Source organism: Phyllostomus discolor, chromosome 2 (assembly GCF_004126475.2).
Source record: "Phyllostomus discolor isolate MPI-MPIP mPhyDis1 chromosome 2, mPhyDis1.pri.v3, whole genome shotgun sequence".
NCBI classification, from domain to species: Eukaryota; Metazoa; Chordata; class Mammalia; order Chiroptera; family Phyllostomidae; genus Phyllostomus; species Phyllostomus discolor.
The window spans coordinates 142813778-142828777 of record NC_040904.2 but is presented as its reverse complement, the minus strand read 5'-3'; the positions used below and the strand labels follow the sequence as shown (position 1 = coordinate 142828777).

The following is a 15000-nucleotide window of genomic DNA, read 5'->3' as shown; positions in this document are numbered from 1 at the left end:
ATATATATACATATATCTACATACTCATATGCACATACGCAGTCAGTCTCATTATTTATGGTAGTTATATTCTATCAAGGCACCATAAACACTGAAGTAGTGAACACTGAACCATTCCCTCAGGTCATAACATTTTCATCAATGGATCAATATGTAATCTTGTTTTATGTGTATTTCAGTTGAAAGATACCTTATTTATTATTTAATATGTATTTGTCAATTAATTAACATTGAACTCACCCCAACAGCAGTGTAACTCGTGCCTGAATGAAGTTTATCTAGCACATATTTTTCCATAGGACACATCACAGGCTCCTTGCACTTAGGAACACAAGACAACTTTTCAGCACTATACTTGGGGGCCATTTGAAACAGCAAAATCTCCAATAGGAAGCATAAACATTTAGAAAAGGTAGCTCTAAATAGACTGAAAAGGCACTTATTTGAAGTGGGAGAGCGGAAACAGGAAGGCAGAGTGTGGCCTTGTTCGACCTCAGCTGGAAACACCCACAGGGCACCTCACACTTCTCACCACCTGAGTGGGCGTTGCAGGGCTGCGAGTCTTGCTTCAGGGGCTACAGACTTTGACAGGAGGCAGATTCCTGAGTATGGAATTTGAGAATAATGAGGGTTGACTGGGTTTATTTATACACATGGAAAATGCTTACCAGGTAAAAAGGAAGTGTATCTTGGGAGCAGTTTAAATCAGACATCAAGGGACACTTTCCATACATTGTGTAATTTCCAAAGGTCCACACAAATAATATTTGAGCTGAGAGTTCAGAATAAGGAGAAAACACTAAATCCTGGCATGAATTAGAAAGGAGTGAATAAGGAAACAGTTTAATTCTGGTCCTTGATTTAGATAGCTAGAGAGGAGAGAACTATATTAAGAAAACTTGTAAGGAAAGTATAAATATTGCAGAAGATATGTTATTCAGCAACCTTGACAAAAATATAATTTTCAAAGCAGAAGGATAATTGGATTAGATAACATTCAATTACCTTTCCCTTAACTGAGATGCATAGAACCTGGATATTTAAAGATAAGATCTGAGAGATAGAGACTGTTGTGACAGCCCTCACCATTACTGCAAGCACGAAGCACTGTTTCTTAGAGGAAATTACCTAATAGTCACAGTGCATGAAGATGATGATGGTTTTTGAATGAGCACTTTAGGGGAAATCTGCAAAAGGGATTGAGGGGACAAGATCTAGGGAGAAATTTCAGGCACTATTGCAAGAATTCAGGTCCACAGTCATAAACCCAGAAATAAGAAAGTTCCATTGATAGGGTTGGAGGGGTGTGGGGCTTGATACGAGAGGTACCACCAAGGTAAAATTTACAAACACAGGATGGGATACTCATGAGGTTATAAGAGAGGCAGAGGATTCAGACAAGATGCCCATTTTATAGGCTCAGGAAACAGAAAATGATACCATCAGAGAAAATAGGTGAGAAAGCAAAGAGAGGAGATGATTAGTACAGAGGTGAAAACTCAGAGTTGGAGACAGGGGTGTTACTGGACTGAAGGGGTCCAGTTGCCTGCATGCATCAAAGCCCAAGAAGACAGGAATTTGCAGCCAAGAAAGGAAGGGTTTATTAAGGAGAAAGTAGCACACCTGGAGTCACAGGTAGCACATGCACAAAGCCCTGGCTCCTCAATGGCTTCTTCAACATGAGTTATATTGAGGAAAAAATCATTAGTTGTGGTGGCTAATAGAGTTAGGGTCATGATCTCTGCTGATGGGCTGGCGCTAGGTTGTGGGGTAACTCTTCATTGTATCTGGTCCTCCCGGCAGCCATGGAGGTGTTCTGTTTAATTTCACAAGGATTTGTTGTGTGGGATCGTCCTGCTTTCCTTGGTCCAGAGCTAAAGCACAACTAGGCCAAGATATTCATGTTTAGTTTGATTGAAAACTCTGTCTCAACAATCAATAGACCCATGACCTTGTTTCTAAGACTACGGGTACTGGTCAGAACCTCATTGTCCTCCGGGGTTAATGATCAAGCAAGGGAGAGGGAAGTGGGTGAGTCAGGGCACCAGGTAAAGCCAGTTTGTGTCAAAGGAAAAAATCAAAATAAAAGTCCAGATTAAAGGTTTCTGCACCATTGGGGGAATAAAGCAAAAGTAGTGTCCAGGGTAGAGATATGATGGGTATAATCTCATGTAGGAGATAGTAGGTGATGGGAGACATGAGGACTCCTGGGTAAAGAATATAGAGAGGAGAGGAACAATGAACTTATGTATGTATGTATGTATGTATGTACTGAAATTTTTTCTTGAGCTCATCCTATGTGTCAGGCAACATTCTAGGCATTGTGTGTGCAGTGGTTAATCATTAGACACAGGGCCTTCTCATATGTGACTTACATGCTGGTGTTTTTATATTTTTATGTGCTCATTTATTCAATAAATGAATAGAAATACATAGACATATATATATGTAAGTGTGTGCATATACTCTTAGATAAGTATTTTTAAGGAAATTTTTAAACAGCCGATTTCTGCATATGATTATATATCATAGGCACACCTATGGTCACAAGCATTTTGTATTTTCCAGGACTCTAGCTGTATATTAGTTAACACTAATATCTGTAGCAGAGAAATCTCAAAGTCTCAGTAACTTAACATAAAGTTCATTTCTCCTTTGCATAAAACCCTCACTGGTGTTTCTGACCTTTAGTTGGGGAATGGGCACCATATAGTCTTTCATAGACTAAGGTGGATGGTCAGTAATTCTGCTTTATCCAACCAGGTTTCCAATGTCACCCTGGGCATTAATATTCAACAGGCAGATGGCAAAGAGAGGAAGAGCCTTGGTGTAAGAATATTCCACATATACCAGGCCTGGAAATGGTGTATATGACTTCTACCCACATTCCCTTATCCAGAACAGCTACAAGGCCACATCTAACTAAGCCAGGGCAGGGAATACGGGTCAGCTGTGTGCCCAGGAGGAAGAGGAAGTTGCTTTGATGAGAGCTGGCTAGTCTCTGCTCAATTCACTAAAGAGAAAAAAAGTGTTATATCCACTGTCCTTCCTACTTACTTCATGCCTTAATGGAAACCCAATTCAGACTTCTGTTCTCCATTTTTGTTCTTTATCAGTCTTTCAAATGAATTCTTGGAGAGGTCAGCAAATGAGTCCTTTTAAATATGCATTAGTGATCCATATGTTTTCTGTTGACCAGTGGTTATTCATATTCAATGTCTAAGTAAATAAGTAAAAAATAACATGAATCCTTTATGAAAATTTCCTCTGGTGATTTTTACCACTTTCTCTTTTCCATGATAGAGTATAGGATGGTGAAATTTAAACACATGACTCAGAGTTCTGTTCCCTGGGTGGGAGGTGAGTAGATGTGGTCAGCAGGTGATATGGCTGGTCTCAGCTCATGTGTCATGTGCGACTAGCAGGCACTGTGTGGGGACACCCAGGACGTGCTGTACATCACTGTTCACCAGGTGATGCAGTGTGTCACTGCTGGCATCCTGTGGACTCTCAGCCTAGAACTGAAAGCTATAAAGATGACAGAGCTAGAGACTTCATAGGGAAAATTTAATTTAATGATGTTTTCCTTAATGAAGAAAAAAGGGTCACAAAAAATGTCTGTGCTATAATCTTTGAAAAAATTGAGTCACAAAGTTAACTTCTTATTCCCAAGTCTTGAAAGTATGGTTTAGTGATTAAAGAGACAAAGGGCTCACAGGACAGTGATCCATGAAAATGTTCAATTTAGGGGGTTTTTCCCCTCATGTAACCACAGGAATGTCATAAAGTAAAAGGAATAGAGTTTCATTTTTTTTCATGTACTTTAGATAGAACTCAGAAAATTAATCAGCATTCGGAGAGTTCAAAGTTTCTTGAATCCATGCAAAGGCTTAATTTGTATCTTCTCTTGAAAATTACTTTAAACATGAGGATGTGAGTCTGCCAGTAATTAGGAATTAGTCCAAGGAAGGCCTCTTACTTAAAATGAGTCTCTTCGAAAAAAATATTTACTTATGAAGCAAAAAAGGGCACACCTTGGAATATTGGGGGAAAAGTTACATATTTTAATTGGGTGAAAATTGAAATTATCAGCAGGTGTCGTAGTAATAAATAGGCCAAGAAGATGACCTAAAATTCTCCTTTAAGTCACATGGCCCAAACACAAAGAAACTTAATTCTGTGGAATGAAATTTTTGAAGAAGGTTTTTAAAATTTTGCTTTTCCCTTGATCCACCCTCCGTTCTCCTTCGGTAAGCTTGGCGAGGACTGAAGGGTGAATAACCTTGGAAGGGGCAGGGTTACCCGAGCTGGTTACGAGGATTTACATGGTGAACCAGAGATTCCTAACTCTAATGCTCCAACTAATTTTATATTCTAGATATGAGCTTTCTTTTAGTGGAAATTCTGGTGGAAAAATAGCTGGTGACTCTAGCCAACAGTTACAAAGCACTTACTACATGCTAGACAATGTTCTGTGCATTTTAAGTTTAAGTTACTTTAGGTAAAACTCAGGAAATTAGTTAATCTGCTTTCTGAGAATTCAAAATTTCTTGAAGCATGCAATGCTGGACTTGAAACTAAGCAAGTCAGGCTCCAGTCTGAACTCCCAGCCATCCCACTGACCCTGTGAGACTGTCCACTTGTCTACTGTACACACTTCTCTCCAAGGAGTTGGTTTTGTGTGTGTGTGTGTGTGTTTTTTTACAAACAAACATAACAGATCTTTATAGCAATCATGAATTATTAATGTAGTTTTCTTAGCTCGTGCATTTGATCTAGGGGACAATTCTTAATGTTATCTGTTGAAAGGAAAATGCTGAACTAGAGTTCCTTTGAGATTAAAACAAAACAAATAAAACAAAACAAAACATCTAAACACTTCAGATGCCCTGTGTCTTCATGTCACTAAAAAATAGCTCATTATAAAGATAAAAATTAAATAAAAAATAAAAATAAAAAATAGCTCACTGTAACAGACAATGGGTAATATGAGATATGGAATGTAAAAACATAGTATCCTAAGAATATAAGGTAGAAGCATAGGTTTGGAATCTTCCCAGATCCTCACAAAAAAAGAGAAAGCAACTGGATAGCAAAACGAAAAAATCATGATTACTCTTTACACAAACACAAAAAGATGACGACAAGGTATCATCTCAAAACCAACGTATAAGCAATTAGGGACAAACAGCCAGGGGCCAAAGGACCAGCATGGTCTCAGCATGTTTGTGAGAAGTTATAGAGGGTAGCAGTGGGGCATCTGATAATGCTGAAAACAGGAGAACCCAAGAACAGCCAAGAGAAACTGAGGAGAAAGCACACAGGGATTTAGATCTAAAGACAGCCGCTGAAGCTCAGAGGGGTTTTGACCACGTGACCAGCTGGGAACAGTACGGATTGAAGGTCTTGTCTGAGGGAATGGAGCAATCTCGTTCCTATGAATTTATTAAACTGCCCATCTGCAGCTCCCTTTCAGGGCAGTGTCCCAAACTGAACAGAACACGGCATAAGGCAAAAAGGCAGTCCGCATAGAACTGGGAGATGGGAACAGAGTCAAAAATGTCAAAAGCTAATTGCCATATTTTTAAATGCTACACAAAAATAATAGAAGCCTTTACTGTGTAAAATCAGGTTTTTAAACCAAATTTATTTTATTTAGAAAAATTAATTTCATGTAAAAATAACCAAGAGAAAATATCTGTATGAAACCTCATATGCAACACATATAATTAATAATGGATTAGTATCAGTGAGGAAAGAAAAAACAAACCAACAAAACAAAGCATAGAATCTAATAGTAAGATGAGCAAAAGGCATAAACAGACATTTCAAAGATAAAACAAAAATGGCCCACTACAAAGTAAAAATATTATTTACCTGCTTGGTAATCTGGATGGAACTTGAGAATTTTCATCCATTGGTAACCAGGAGTTTACTCTGAAACTAGTTTGAGAACTATTTATCAGTGACTAGTACGACTTAGCGCCTGCATGTGTCTCTTAGGACCTGGTGAGTCTCTTCGTAGCTATAGACTTCAGATAAGCGCCAGCCTGTAACGTGTGAGTGCAGATGTTCAGGGCAGCATCGTTTGTAACAGCTGAGAAGGAAAGACAGCTCAAATGTCCATATTATGGAGTGCATTGGTAAAACAGAGCTGCATGCCTGTAAAATGAGTAGTACATCAAAATAGATAATTTGCAAAAATGTAATTTTGAGTGAAGGAAAGTAGTCACAAAAATACATATATTACGATTCAATTTATTTAAAGTTCAAATCCAACAGATGCTAAGCAATGTATAGATATTTAAGGATCCATGCCCATGTGGTAAAACTATAAAGAAAAGTAAAGGAATCCTTAACACAAAGCCCAGCACAGTGGATTTCTGTGGAAGGGAGATTTGGGGATATTATTGGAAGGAGCCTATATGGGCGTTGAAGAAGTAGAAAATGTTCTGTTTTGGATGCCAGGTAATAGGCATGTGAAAATTGATATTTTTATTATTTAAACATATATGTGCATAAACATATTTCTCTGTAAATCTTTCTTTAGAAAGCATGGAGTAGCTGTGATGGTAGCATTATATATCTTTATGTTGATATCTTTTTTCCCCCATTTCAGTGATTTCAGACAAAACTAGAGCATAGTTATGCAGATTCACAGATTTGAACAGATGCCTTCTTGTAACACGTAGGGGTGGTGACTGACAAGAAGAGTTTATGCTATTGTTGATAGGCCTGTGGGAAATCCTCACATTTATGCATAAGAAGCAGTTGAATATCTCATTCTGGAACAGGGTGGCTCCATAGGGCCTGGAAGTACTGATTTGGAAACAGGCACCTAAAGGAAATATGCCTTAAGTATGTCAGGTCTGTCTGTGCAGAAGAAAAAGAGAGTTGACAGTGGAAGGGAGGAGGAATTGGAAATGCTTTGTGAGACTATTGGGGTTTTTAATGTGAATCATTTTATAGCTTATAGAATTTGAACATGGCAAAAATTAGCCTAAGACTTTCATAGTTGGAGAGAAACCTTTTTAAAGATTTTATTTATTTACTTTTAGAGAGAGGAAAAGGGAGGGAGGGAAACATCAATATGTGAGAGATACATCTGCAGTTGCCTCTCACACACCCCCAACTAGGGACCTGGCCCCAAACCCAGGCGTGTGCCCTAACTGGGAATCGAACCAGCGACCTTTCAGTTCTCAGGCTAGTGCTCAATCCACCAAGCCACACCAGCCAGAGCTGAGAGAAATTATTTTTGTCTTTAACCTTCACAAGTTTCCTTTAAAACATTTGTTTGTACCAGTCTTCCTTATAACTATTACTTCTTCTTAAACTTATCTTAGCTGATAGTTTTGAAGATATAACATTGTTAAAAAAATACTTCTTAAATTTTCCATTATTCTTTCAAAATGATTCCCTAACATTTATAGCTCCCAGATTATAGCATAATTTTTCCAGGGGAACAATGAAATTTATGTTCTTTTAGATTTTTAAATCCTCTGGAAAGAATGAAAAGAAGAAATTACCAAGAAAAATTTAAATTGAAAATTTATTTACTCATGTGATGCCTGTTTTAATTTTTCAAATAAACTCATGGTTCTATTGTGAAAATGCCACACCAACATTCAAATGACAGAGTGCATGTAAACAGAGGAATTTATACACTGGCTTTTTGGGGGTTCAATTAATACCTGTCTTAAACCTATTTGATGTTAACTGGAAAATTGAAGAGCCAAAGAGAAATGAATGTCCTTTGAAAGGCTTCCTGAAAAAATAGTTTTTTTCTAATTGGAAGTTTTATATACTTTTTTTAATTTTGAAAATTAGTTTTAAAGCAGTTAATCTTTTTCTATAGAACTTAACTTTTCTCTAAATATTGAATAATTGAAATGGTATGTTTCTAATAGAAGTGGTCTTTCATCTTACTTCCTTTCACATGCATCACGATTACAGGGTAAACTTGCTGAGACCAGATGTGATGGTTCCTTCCTACAAAGTGGAAGCCTTTAAAATTCAGCTGAACAAACATTTAATATATTTGTTGAGCCCAAACAATATACAAAGCACTTTACTGAACATTTTTGGAGATACACAGATGACTAACAGACCTATAAGATGTAAAACATAACATGTAATGTTACAACTTCCTCCAGAGGTTAAGTTTAGGATTAAGTACGTTGATAGCTTAAAAAAAAAATCTCATTTTCTGGAGAAAGATTGCTAAAGATTTGCTCTGATCCTCGCCTTTTTAAAACACAATTTTAAAAAGAGAGTGAGAAAAATTTTTGCTACTAAACACTTTTACTTTATCAGAAATTCCATATACTCCACCTTAAGAGAAGAGGCAATAACCACATTGAGAAGGTCAACTATCCCTTTACTCTTTAATTGTACTATTTTGTATCACTCAACAGAGTACAGGGAGTGGTGCTCATAATCGGGAATTCATGATCAAGAAAAGTTAAATCTCATCTAGTACTCTCTGTTTAAAAGAGTATGTCAGTGTTCTATGCACTTTGGAGCCAAAGTCCCCTTTTTGCTTTTTAATTTTGGTGGAAATAAATTCTTCACTTATCAGGAAAATTAACCATGTAGAATACCTTGTAAGGATAATGCATTATGACTTAGTGTTATTGTTTTGTATATAAAATTCATGTTTTCTTTTCAAAATGTACAGGAAAGATTGGGAATAAGGTAATCTAGAGGGCTCGCATATGTATTTCTTCTTTAATCGTCACCAAACCTACCTGCTGGAGCTTTTATTCTTCCCATTTTCAGAGGAAAAAATGGATACACAGTTTATGAGACTTATTCAAGGTCCTTCAACGAGTATTACAGAATATACTAATCATGTAGATAATAAGCCAATTTCATAATCCTAGTATAGCAATTTGGTGAATGTTCAGTATGATTGTGATTAAATTTTTTGATAGTGAAAAGTGAAATCAACTCGAATTTAAACTAAATGGGCAATGATTATCAAGAAGCAAGGATATCTCCTGGAGCCAAAGGGCGAGCTGTGAGGCTGAAACCACGTGGGCAAGCTTGTCTGCTTTTTGGGTGCACCTGCATCATTCTTTTTACTTTGCTGACAAGCCTTCTCTGAGACTCTTTGCATCTAGTGGAGACAAATACCCACAACGTCTGGGTTTTCATTGTTATTAACTCTATTCACATAGATTGAGTCTTTATCGCAGTTCTCAAGAAAAAAAAAAAATTCAACTGGCCTAGCAGGCCGGGTGAGATTAAACACCCTGTTCTAATCCTCCTTGGTCAAGCAGGATTACCTAACAGCAAGCTGGCTGAGGCTGTGCCAGCCCCGGGTGCTGGTGGGGGTCCTGTGACAGGAGGGACCTCGACCTCAGAGACAGGAAGTGGGGCAGACAGTGTGGCCCTTCAGTTCAGATAGCAGTACATGGCTAAGATCACAGTTTCTGGAGCAAACTTTTTAGATCCATTTCTCAATTCTGCCAGGACTGGTTGAGTGACCTTGTGTAAATCCTTAACCTTTTTTGTGAGTACTATTTTTATCTCTAATGTGGAGATAATAATGTTATTACATGTAAACTATTTGAGAAGTTCCTGGCAACATATTAAATACTTAATGCATCTTGGTTATTATTTTATTATAGTGGCCAATTGTAGCCTATTTTCTATTTATCAAATCAGTTAATCTTAGGTCTACTAATGTTCATACCCCTTGGCCATCAGTGCTTCAAAAATGACATGATCTTACTATAGTTTGCTAAGAGCTGTGTGATTTACAAGCACGTTCAAAATATTGATGACAAAAGGGGGAAAACAGAAGGTTTTGTAATTGGCTCTAGTTACTTGTTGTAGTGAGGAAGATTGATTTTCTAATAAACGAACATATTCTGATTTTTCCTAGTGAGTATAACGTTTATGTAGAAGAAACTATAATAGAGGATATTTGCATAATTATTGAAAAATGTGAACACAATTTGCTTATTAAGTGCAATTACACAGATGAGGCCATTTAATTTTCTGCTGATTGATCGCATGTTTATTTTCAGGTACATGACAGATGGAGGACTCAACCTGTATACGAGAAGTCTGAACCGAATGCCAGACACGGTGACTTCCAGGGACGCCGTTCAGAGAGGGGTTCACGACGTGACCGTTGACGCAGACAGGTAATGTCATCGGCATATATATGATAATGAGGGGCGTATCGAGCAATTTCATAAATGAGGTCCTAGGAGTTTTACAGTACAAATGAAAGGGACTTTATTTTGATACAATAATTATTTTGGAACATTTACAAAACACTAAGGTGATTTTGCTTCAAGACTTCAAGACTCTTAAAACTCTATATACCAAAAAAAATGGCATTGCTGGTGAGAATATTTAATTTTAGGTTAATTGGGAGCAAGATTTGATATATGGAAAGCAAAATTATAAACCAGATTTATGTTCTTTACTTGAAAAGAACTCTGGCTGATAAATTCCTTTCAATTTGGATACCCTCAGATGTACCTGCAGGCTAATGATGTAAAGATTGAAACATAATTTAAATTATCAGGTACAGTACAGTACGCTCGATGCTTTTCTTGTGGGGTTTGTTGAAAGCATATAACTCTCACTTTAGGCTAATTTCTGATTCATAATTATTTCAAATTGCCTGAAGGTAGGTGTGTGTTTCTGTGTGTGTGTTTCATATAGTAGTTATTATTTTGCTGGAAATTATTTTGTCAACTTTGTTAGAATCACTGCTATTAGTGAATGTTGTCTGTGTAAAATAATGCTGTAAGACACACTTCTGACATAGTTTTGCCCCCTCTTCACTTAGAATTTTGACTTGATTGAGTAGGAAGGCTGTACCCATCCTAGCACTACTATGTATCAATACTGAGAGTGGTCCCTTAACTCAGCTTTTATGAAGAGGGGAAATGTTATGTATGATTTAATGTATCCAGATTCTGAAATAAGAGCTGTGTATGATTTCTTGTGCGTTGTAGTACAGCCAGCTCCAAAGGCTAAACAGTGAATTCTGTTATTGCTCTGCAGTTTCTCCTCTATCAAATGCTGCTGGCACTGGCCAGGTGGCTCAGTTGGTTGGAGTGTCATCCCATGGCGTGTCATACACCCAAAGGTTGAAGGTTCTGTTCCTGGTCAGGGCACATACCTGGGTTGCGGGTTCAATCCCCAGTTGGGGTGCATAGGGGAGACAACCAATCAGTATTTGTCACATCTCTCTGTCTCTCAAATCAATAAACATATCCTCAGGTGAGGATTTTTAAAAATTCTTCTGATATTTTAACTGCTGTTGGTCAAAGGAACTGTGTTGAGTCTCATACCAGTCTTCTAGGCTGTATGCCAGGTGTGTGTGTGTGTGTGTGTGTGTGTGAGAGAGAAAGAGAGAGAGAGAGAGAGAGAGAGAGAGAGAGAGAGAGAAAGAGAGAAGAACATGTGGTTATAAATGCCTTATGAAAACTTTTGCCACCCCACCCCCGAATTCCCCTTCAGCCCTTTCCCTCCCTGACTCCTTCACTGACTTCAGCCACCCTGGACTTCTTTCTGCTTTGGAACTGATGCTTTCTCTGCCTGAATGCCCTTTTCTACATCCATTGCATTACTGCCTCCATCACAACAGTTCTGTTGCAGCTTCATGTTACTTCCTCAGAGAGGTGTTTCCAGGGTAGCTAAAACACATTTCATTTCCAGTCACTTTCTTGGCCATTACCTTATATTGCTTTCTCCAATTTACACATCACTTCTTGAACATACCATACTTACTTATTTCCATGTTTATTTTATATCTCCCTCATGACAATGTAATCCCACGAATGCAGAATTTTTGTCATAGTCAGTATATGCCAAGCCTTTAACAAACGTCTGTGCAGTGAATGCACTCAGGAGCGAGTACAGGCTCCATTTCATACGGGCTAGCAGTGCCGTCCCATTTGGTGGAGAGGCAGATGATGCTGGGAAAGAGGCATGGTCCTGAAAGCATGCTGGGTAAGAGAGGGACTGAGTTATCTGGGCAAATAAAAGGCAGTGATTAAAGAGAAAGAAATCCAAAGTGCAGACCACCTGTGGAATCTAATGACCCACACGTTGTTAGCTGATAGTGGAAAACATTGAAGGATGGGAACATTTTGTTAGTTTTTGGGAAATGAGACTATTGCGGCAGAACCTAGGAATTAATACAAAGGTGACATATTTTTGAGACAGTGGAGATAGCCAGCTCCCTTTGCTCCTGTAAGGCTCCTGATGGGGGCCTGACTGAGGAACCTCAGCCCACAGAGAGACCCAGCTACGCACTCATGAATCGGAATCTATGCAAGTAGTGGTTCTTAAGTGTGCTACCTGGACCTGCAGTGTCAGCATCACCCGGTTAGGCCTGCAAACTCTCTGCTGCATCTGAGGCCTAAGGAGTCCCAAGCTGTGGGTGGGGCCCAGCAATCTGAGCTCTAACCAGCCCTCCAGGTCCACTGTCTTAAAATTAATTAAACAGATGCCAGGCCTATGAAAATATAAACACTTAACATAGAAAAAAGACATTTCAAAGTTTCTTATCTACTGTATTAGATGTGTTCAGCCAAGGGAAAGAGAATATCAAAGTAACAATGGCACTAATTTTAAAAATAGATCAATTACCGATGTGTTGCACCTGAAATAATTGTCTAAGTTAGATTCAGCTTCTGAGGTTTATATATTTTCCAAAAGAATTATGCAATTTAAGAAATACAAAAACAAAGTTTAGTTGTTTCTGTATATTGAACAGCAAAAAATTAGAATGAAAAATCCTACTATCAGCAGAGAAAGGAGTTTCTCCTTTATTATAGATGAGTCTGAAGTTCTTTTAAAACCCAATATTCAGCTAGTGAGTCAGGGTGCATAACTTTTTTACATGCATAGTCTTAAATAGTATAGTTCTGTAAGTCCTTCTGTTAGTTTAAAACACCTCCTTATATAGGATGTTGCTTCACAAAATGCCCTTAATTCCGATGTCCATTCCACGTAAGACAGACGAGGACAGCTACAAGGCACTGCCCCCTTGTCAGTTTACTCGGAAAAGATCCTGGGAAGTCCTGCAGTTCAGAATCAGGCCTCCTTAACTGTATTTAATCTAGTGCTTTTCCCAATCACAGATGTGTCTATGATGCTATTTAATGTAATATTTTGAGAAATGCTAATTTAGACTAATGCCCTCATTTCATGGCTATAATGGCACAAGGATTGGGTCTTTTACCTCCTATACTTCCAGTTTCCAGCTACCTTAAGTGAAGGTCTTTTAAAAATATGAAACATATTGACTCATTCTAACAATTATTAAGTGATAAGGCTTGTGATAATTTACTGATAAGAAAGCTTAAAAACAAAAACACAACATTGTTTTATCAATTTTTCACATTTCTGAGATGCAAAAGCTGCATCAAGTGAAAATGCACTTACATAATGGCAAGGTAGCCAGCTGGCTGGGACAGCACTGGGCCAGAGTTACTCGTGTTGCTCTGATGGATGGTGTATGTTCCCCTTTGATCTAACTGGTTGAAGTGGCATGAGCAATGGAGAACAGCTGAGTTCCTCTTCCCAGCAAATTGAAATGACTCCAAAGAAAATAGGAGGGCTTTCAGCAGCCAACTGGAGTGTATTTTAAGTATTTTGTTACTCAAAGACATTGCAGTTCCTCTGCTTTCCATATTGATCTACCACCAACCACATTTCCTTACTAAACTAAGAAAAGATTAGAGAATGTGGCTACTCCTTGTAGACATGTTGGAGACTCTGGGAACTTTATAAATAAACTCATAACAGACAGAGTGTGTGGACTTGATCCATTTGGCTCTGACTATAATGAGATTAACTATAATTCATATAGACTTAAATGGATTGTGCTATATTCAGAAGGTAATTTGGGGGGACAGGTGGGGGGATGTTGTTGTTTTGACCTTATTTACTCCTATTATTGTCCTTACACTGACTTCTATATTAGCATTAATAAATTTTTGATTAATAAGTATATAATTACTTTCTAATCGCCTGATAGCATAACAGCACCTTGAGTAAAAATAAAATAAATAATAAGATAAAGGGCTTTGAGTTTATTGGTCAGAGAGAATAATGTAAACAAAAGATAAAGTGATAATTAAGTTGACCAAGTAATAATAGATGTATATATAAAGTACATTAGAAGCACCAAAGGGAAATAAATAATAATTTCTACCTTGAAGACTTCAACAAGCAGTGTGACTTGAATGGGCCCATGGAGAGAGCATAAGACTTTTTGATGTGTAGCCTGAAAGAAATCAGAAGGTTTGTGGGAGTAAAAGCACAGGCATGGAAGAGTTTGGTTTCAAGGAGATGTTAAAGAAAACAGGAGGGGAACAGTAGTTAAAGCCATAAAAACAGATTGTATAAGGAACTACTGCAGTAGGGAAAAGAGAATGCAGTGTAGAATTGGGCTTAGTTTTGAATTCAGCAAGAAAAAGTGGGGGAGTTACAGCCAACAATGTGAGGGTCAGTGGATGGACATATCGGGGGGTAAGAGGACATATCAGGGGAGGGGCTTCCTGCTAAACCTACTCAACAGGAGCTTTGCTGAAGACAGGCTAGGGTGACCAGCTACTGAGGGTTGAGAATGAGGAATTTGCCAGCATTGAAGGTGATCAGATATCAAGGGTGGGGATCCTCTCTGAACTGACCCAGCAGGATTCTTACCAAAACTGGGCATGGAGGCCCAGGAAAGGGACAAAGTCAAAGCTAATGGGATTTTGCTAGCACCTGGTAATGTGGATACAGATGACAAGAAACAAAATATTTACAGGGCCATTCTCAAGTTCAACTAATTTTAATTAGTGCTTTTTTTTTTACTTCAAAGCAAGAGCACATGTTATAATTATTGCATTTAAACAGAACTCTTCCAAAGCAAATATTGAAGAAGGGTGGTACAAAGACAGGCAGACTGTTTAGGAAGTGACTGAAGAAGTCCAGATGAAAGAGTGTAAGCACCTAACTAAAGAGTGGATATGGAGA

The 15000-nt window shown here is 38.0% G+C and overlaps 1 protein-coding gene across 3 annotated transcripts in view; it reads left to right on the top strand.

The window, feature by feature from the left end:
• Positions 1–15000, top strand: part of NAV3 (neuron navigator 3) — a 556838-nt gene that overhangs the window by 412987 nt on the left and 128851 nt on the right. For all 3 annotated transcript variants that reach the window (XM_036018646.1, XM_028532259.2, XM_036018644.1), the window contains exon 12: positions 10035–10154. In XM_036018646.1, the coding sequence (XP_035874539.1) occupies positions 10035–10154 (120 nt within the window). The remainder of the gene's footprint in view (positions 1–10034; positions 10155–15000) is intronic.